This window comes from Penaeus japonicus, unplaced genomic scaffold (assembly GCF_977035675.1).
Source record: "Penaeus japonicus unplaced genomic scaffold, GWHDUDI00000001_assembly GWHDUDI00000013, whole genome shotgun sequence".
Classification (NCBI taxonomy): Eukaryota; Metazoa; Arthropoda; class Malacostraca; order Decapoda; family Penaeidae; genus Penaeus; species Penaeus japonicus.
Window position 1 is genome coordinate 36,857,437 of NW_028234415.1, and position 7,500 is coordinate 36,864,936.

General features: G+C 42.8%; 1 protein-coding gene across 1 annotated transcript in view; it reads left to right on the forward strand.

Annotated features, from left to right (window-relative positions):
• Nucleotides 1–6,063: 6,063 nt before the first annotated feature.
• Uxs (UDP-xylose synthase) overlaps nt 6,064–7,500 on the forward strand; it is a 14,912-nt gene continuing 13,475 nt past the window's right edge. Inside the window, exons 1-3 of the mRNA XM_043006062.2 lie at nt 6,064–6,188; nt 6,782–6,970; nt 7,096–7,192. Of these exons, the coding sequence (XP_042861996.2) occupies nt 6,078–6,188; nt 6,782–6,970; nt 7,096–7,192 (397 nt within the window). The 5' untranslated portion in view covers nt 6,064–6,077. The remainder of the gene's footprint in view (nt 6,189–6,781; nt 6,971–7,095; nt 7,193–7,500) is intronic.

A 7,500-nucleotide genomic window follows, 5' to 3' on the forward strand; every position in this document is an offset into this window, starting at 1 on the left:
TATATTTGCTCAATGCCGCTCCTGCAAGTAACAAGTATTGCAACCTTCAAGCACGAGATTTTTCTTTGCCTGATGCCGTGCTGAGCCTCTTTCAGAGCTCTTCACACACCCGATTCTGAGGGGTGATTAGAGGAGGTTAATGTATTTTTTTTTACATTATTTCCACAAGTCAAGAAAAATGTGTCAAACAAATGCAGCTGCAATGAGTATATACATAAATAACTATGTGAAACGTGTGTTTAGGGGGAGAGATCATGATGTGATAGGACGTCACCTGTTGCAAATGGGTTAAATGATTAAACTTTGGAAGAATTAATTTGGCTTAGTCTATGTAATTATAAAAATGGTAGCATTGTGGGTAATGCCATGGTTGTGGGTGGTCACTTAACCCATGTGAAGTGTATAATTCAGTTCCTACATGGTTGTTACAGCAGAGTCGTTGAAAGAACATGTTAATGCTTCCTGTTTATTTTAAAATTTCTATGATCATCTACTCTCTGAGGAAGTGATTTGAGCTGAGAACTACTGTTCTACTGAAATAGTAACATCATAGCTTGTGAAATTGCAGTGTGGTGAGAGTGTAGTAGTTTTTAGTTTAGTTATTTATTTGCCACTCTGGCAGACTGCACAAGTATGATCATAATTTGATGTATGATCATGATTTGATACAACTTTACATGGAAATTTATTTTCATTTAACCTGATTTTATCATTTGGTACATCAGTTGAGAAAAAATGATCACATAGTCCTTCATCTATTTATCTACCACCTTAACATACAGCCCAAGCATTGGCAAACTTTGTTTATCTTTGACAAAGTCAGAGATTATAGATATATCTTCAAATACATACATCAGTGCATATGAAATAGTGAGAAAGCTGTCCATTGCTAGGCAACTTGAAAGGCTATATCATATGACACTCTTAAATGCATTGTGTGTTTGCTCATATGTTTGATTTCAAAGTTTAAATTCAATTTCTTCCTCATTGCACATTTCACTGACCTGCAAGTACATCTTGTATTCAGTCCAAATTCTAATATCCTCAATATCACATTGTCTTGTTCTTGTCTTTGGAAAGTACTCTGTGAGTTGCAGAAAATAACTCCTGAGCTTTGATTTAGGAGGGAATTCTGTGTTTAGAAATATTCCTACCAACTTTGTTTGCATAGTATTATCCTAGTTTGGAACTCTCAGGTGCAAAATATTATAGTAATACACAACATACACATAGCCTGCTGTGTTCCCAAACTGTAAGGGTCCATCAGTGTAGCATTTGTATGCATCATTCAGAGTTTCAAGATGCAACAGGGGACAGTATTATTTTTAGGGGCATGCATTTGGGATGAACTCAATGCTGGTGTTTCAACCCTTTTGTGATGGGCATGTTTTGCAGGGTCTGATCACTTTTGTAATGCATTTTCCCTTTTGTTGAAATTGCAAGCTATTTGTTTTTTTAGTTTTGTAAATAGGGCATCATACCAAATGCTAATCAATATCATTTTCCTAAAATATATATTATACCATGTCTAGAAAAGAATAGAAAAAATGTACAACATCATAAAGTGCCTAGCCTAAGCTGAACATAACCCATTTGTGCTAGGCTGATTATTTGCCTAATTCTGCTCCCGCCATAAAGATAATGAGTGCATGCAACCTTCATGGCGCAAATAAGTTAAGATATATCTTGTTCCGGAGGGGTTAATTGGAATAGACTAACTCTATGGGTTTTCAGTTTGTATATTCATATGTTATTTGTAGCTGTAGGTTTGAGTATGGATTGGTGTTGTCATTCAGGTTAGGCTACATAATATTATATTGTGATTACCATTTTTTGCCCATGTTCCCATGGCTATTTCACACAAGCCTATAGGGAGCCAAGTTTACAACCATCAAGTATTTTAGAATTGTTATTCTCCCAGTGAAGCTCGCAAACTAGGCAGGTAGCAAACTTCAAAGTCAAAATGTAGATATTTATAGGTATTCATATTTTATATTTAGTATTCTTATATATGATCATTGATATTTGAAATACAAAGAAATTGAAATTAAAAAAAACAAAAGAAATTAGTTGTTTCATCTGTTATTTTGCTCTTCATAAGACTTGCACATTAACCTGTTGCTGACGGGGGATACATTTGCTTACACAGGCTCCAGGATGAGTTTTATTTCTGATTGAGGCAGCTTCTGCAACATAATTTGATTTTTCCCACTCCCTTTTAGTCACTCATTGTAGAGCTAGATCCATTTTTGTGTTTTGTTTTTTTGTGTGTTTTACTGTTTTTAGAAATTTATATCTGTCATATCACAGGTTCCATCAATTCTGCAGTTGACTAAAATTGTAGTTCAGGGTCCATATCAACTCATTTTTTTTCTTTATATGCAATTTGATAGAAGTATTACTGTTTTAGGGGGGGACAAAAAGCAACTTTATTTTTTCGTATTTGTGTGCTGTCACGAAACTTATAACCATCCAAAATGAAGAGTTAGAGAAGAGGAAGGAAACTTGTGCTTTTGACAGTGAGTGCCACAATAAAAGGCATCCCTACTGGCACAGGGGCACATTGTAGGCATTGGGCATGGTGTGAGTCACCTTCCTCCTCTTGTTCTGCCTGCACATCTTTCATCTGCGGTACTTTAGAGCAAGAGGTCGGCAACTTACGATGTGCCATCCCTCTATAGAGATAGTGCTTGCCATTCAAGGCTCTCTCTCCTGCTGGTGCTAGAAGCAAGTGGTGCCATCTAGGTTTTGTAAGTGAGTTGAAACCCTTTTTGCTTAATATTACGGCAGTTATAATAATTATGACTGCAATTGTTAGCATCACTCACTTATTACTCATAGCACAATAATATAACATAGTGATCCCAAATCCCCGAACGTCATAACGCCCATTATCAGGCAAGAGCTCCTGCATCATGTATGACGAAAAAACATGTCATCTGTCGTTAACGGGTTAAATATTTTGAGAATGGTTATGGTGATATTGGCTTTGGTTAACCCACTGCGGACGGGGATATATTCGCTTGCCCAGTCTCCAGGATAGGTTTTATTTTAGAGTGAGGCAGCTTGAAGCAACATAATTTGAATCTTCCCACTCTCTTTCAGTCACTCATTGTAAAACTTGAGCTGTTTTTGTGTTTTATTTTTTGTGTGTTTTATTGAGTTTAGAGACTTATATGTGCCATATGACAGGCTCTATCAATGCTGCAGTTGACTAGAATTGTAGTATATGATCCATATTAGCTCATTATTTTCTTTATACTCAGTGTGATAGCAGTATTGCTATTTTATGGAAGGACAAAAAGCAACTTTATTTTTTCATATTTTTGTGCTGTCATGAACGAATAAGAAACATATAACCACCTACAATGAAGATAACATGAAGAGGTAGGGAAGAGGAAGGAAACTTGTGCTTGTGACTCTGAGTGCCACAGTGAAAGGCATCCATATTGGCACAGTATCCCATTTTAGACACTGGGTCTGGATTTGAGTCACCTTCCTTTTCTCGTTCTGCCTGCACAGCCTTCATCGAGGGTACTTTAGAGTAAGAGGTCGTCAACTTGCTGTGTGCCATAGCCTTATAAAGATAGTGCTTGCTAGGGACCATGGATGGGTGCCATTCAAGGCTCTTTCTCCTTCTGATACTAGGAGAAAGTGGTGCCATCTAGGTTTTGGATGTTAACCCTATGACAACGGTGCGTCACACCCATGTGACACAGCTAAATTCCCGATGCCAGAGCGTCATGCCAGTGTGACGTTTCCAATGCAGTATTGCAATGGCCCGGCATAGGGGTTTTCACCTATCGCTGTGCCCTGTCGGGAAAGTGTTAAGTTAGCTTAACCCAATCCCGATGGGCCCGGTGAGAAGTGGCAACCCCCTACACAAGGCCTGTGCAATATTGCATCGGGAACATCACACTGGTGTGTCGCCCCGTCATCAGGCACTTTGCCGTGTCACACGGGTGTGACACATCGTCATCATTGGGTTAATAATATGGTAATTACAGTAATTATGACTGCAACTGCCATCATCACTCACTCCTCACTAAATACTCACTTTTTTCCTAAAACTCACCCCTCACTATATCACTTTCTCCCTCCCCTCCTTTTCTCCCTCTCCCCCTTTTCTAAACCCCCCCTTTTCCTTTTTCTCCCCCTCCTCCCTCTTCTCCCCCTCCTCCTTTTCTCCCCCATTCACTCCCCAACCCCCCATTCATACTCCCCCCACTAAAACTCACTTTTCTCACCTCCCCACTCCTCTTTTTACCCCTCCCACTCTTCTCCCCACTCCTACTTTTCTTTTTTTTCTCCCCCTCTTATCATACTCCCATTTTCCCCCTCTCCCCCTTTTCTCCCCCACTCCCCCTTTCTCCCCACCATTCACCCCACCCCACTCATTCTTTTACTCACCCACCCCAACTCCTCTTCTCCTTTCCCCACCCCTCCTTTTCCCCCCATCACCCCTCTTCTCCCCCTCCTCCTCACTACCCCTCCTCCTTTTCTCACCCCTCCTCACTTTCTCCCCACCCCCACTCTTACTCCCCCACCCCAACTCACTTTTACTCCCTCTACCCCTCACTCCCTCTCCCCCTTTTCTCACCCCTCCTAACTTTTCTCCCTCTCCTCCTTTTCTCCCTCTCCCCCTTTTCTCCCCCTCCTCCTCTTTCCCTACCACTCCTCAAAACTCCCCCACTAAAACTCATTTTTATTTCCCCCTCCTCCTCTTTCTCCTCCCCCTCCTCCTCCTCCTCTCCTCCTCCTCACTCATCCCCTCCTCCTCCTCTCCCCCTTTTACACACTCACCCCTTCACCACTCAAACTCACCCCTCCCATCCCACTACCCCTTCCTCCTCCTCCCCTCCTCCCCTCCTCCTCCCCCCTTTTTTTTCTCACCCCTACTCTTTCTCCCCCTCACTCTTTCTCCCCAAATCACTCACACACTCACCCCTCCCCCTCACTCACTCAAACTCACTCACCCCTCCTCCTCCTCATCATCCTCACCCCTCCTCCTATCCTCCCCCCTCCTCCCCTCCTCCTCCCCCTCCCCCTCACCCCCCTTTCCTCCCCCTCACCCCCACTCAACTCATTACTCACCCCTAAAACTCACTCACCCCTATCCTCCCCCTTTTTCTCACTCCCCCTCTTTTCATTCCTCACTCCCATTTCCCCCTCACACACTCACTCATACTCACACTCAAACTCACTCTCACTATCCTCACCTAACTCCCCCCCTCACTCCTCCCCCCCTCATCCCTCCTCCTCCTCCATCCTCATCCTCTCCTCCTCCTCCTCCTAAACCCCTTCCTCCTCCTCCCCCTTCATCCTTTTCTCACTCATCACTCACCACTCTTCTACTCCCCACTAAAACTCACTCCTCCTCTTTCTCCCCTCCTCTTTCTCACTCCTCACTCACCTTCCTCCTCCTCTTTCTCCCCCTTATCCTCACTCATTCACTCACCATTTCATTACTCCCCACTCCTCCTCCTCCTCCTCACTCCCCCTAAATCCTCTTCCTCCTCCCCACTCCTCTTTCTCCTCCTCCCCTCCTTTTCCTCACCAACTCACTCATACTCCCCACTCAAACTCACCCCTCACTACCCCTCCCTCCTCCTCCTCCTTTTCTCCCCCCTCCTCCTCTTCTCCCCCTTTTCACTCATTGGGGGGTTCCTCCCCCATCCTCCTCCCCCTCTCTCCCCTCCCATCCTCTCTCCTCCTCCTCATTTTTCTCCCCCAACTCACTCATTTTTCCCCCAAAACTCACTTTTTCCACTACTCCCCAAACTCTTTCCCCACTCACTCCTCCTCCTCCTCACTCCTCCTCCTCCCGACTCCACCTCCTCCTCACCAACCCCACTCCTCCTCCTCTTTTTTCCTCACCACTCACTCATACTCAACTAAAACTCACCCCTTTCACTACTCACTACTACTCTTTCTCCTCCCACTAACCCCCTTTTTCCCCCTCCTCCTCCTCCTCCTAAACCCCTCCTCCCCCTTTCCTCTCTCCTCCTCACCCCTCCTCCTCATCCTCACCCCTTTTCCCCAAATCCTCCCTCACTTTAAAGAACTTGGATGATGCAATGACAAAGATACATGAACTAGAGAAGAGATTGAAAGAAATTGAGTACAGGGTGCCAAAAAAATACCCCGAGGTGAAGTTTCTTACCTACAAAGATCGGAAGAGGATTTTGGTGAGTTATAGTCAGTCACATGCACACAGGCACAGGCACAGGCACAGGCACAAGCACAAGCATAGGCACAGACACAGGCACAGGTACAGGCACAGGTACAGGCACAGGTACAGGCACAGGTACAGGCACAGGTACAGGCACAGGCACACACATGGTTAGTCACACATGCAGAGGGATGCACACATGTGCGTGCACACACATGCAAAGGTACACTCATACACAGGCACAGATACACATTCACAGGCACATGCACAGGCACATGCACACACATGCTTGCACAGGCATATCCACACATAGGCATGAAGTTGAAAAGTGTGTTTAGGATTTGTAAATTATCAAAAGGGACTTAATGGTCTTATAATCTCATGGTAGAAGAGAGAACTTGTATTTGATAAACTAAAAAGTCCCTGCACCTTAACACCTCCAGGCCGGTGTTTCAGCTTAAGGCAGGAAGTCAATTTAGAGCTGATCCAGCACTTAGTTTGCTTCCAAGATGGGCCAATAGGAAGGACTACATTATTGCAATGATGCCTAATAATCATAGTCATATACAGGTGACTAATGTAAAATTTGCCTTATTATGTACATTGCAGATAACAGGAGGAGCTGGCTTTGTTGGCTCACACCTGGTTGACCGTCTTATGATGGAGGGACAAGAGGTGATCGTGGTAGACAACTTCTTCACAGGGCGTAAAAGAAATGTGGAGCACTGGATTGGGCATGAAAACTTTGAGCTCATCCACCATGATATTGTGAATCCTCTATACATTGAGGTTGATCAAGTAAGTTTGAATAGGATTTCTTTTTATGGGATGTGGGGTTTCCTCTGAATTGTGCTTGAATATTGTTAAAATACTGGTGCCCAAAATTGAGTAATGTACGTTGTTATGTTGGTTTAACTTTTCAGATCTATCACTTAGCAAGCCCAGCTTCACCTCCACACTACATGTACAACCCAGTGAAAACCATCAAGACTAACACAGTTGGGACAATAAATATGCTTGGTGAGACTTGTTGCTTATTAGTTTAAGCATATGGTGGTAAGATTGTCAATGCAAAATGGAAGGTTATGCTATTACATATTTAATGACTATTTTTTATTTTTTTTGTTTCTTTAGTTATTTGTTTGAGATCTCTTTTCTTCAGTAAATACTTTATCAATTTATTATTTTTTATGCAGATGCTTGATTTGTTTTTGGTATATCTGTAAATTATGCTTAGAGTGAATTATTCAATCTTCATCTTATTTATTGATTTATATATTTATGATTCACAGTCATGATTCATATGTGTATATATATTATCATGCGTT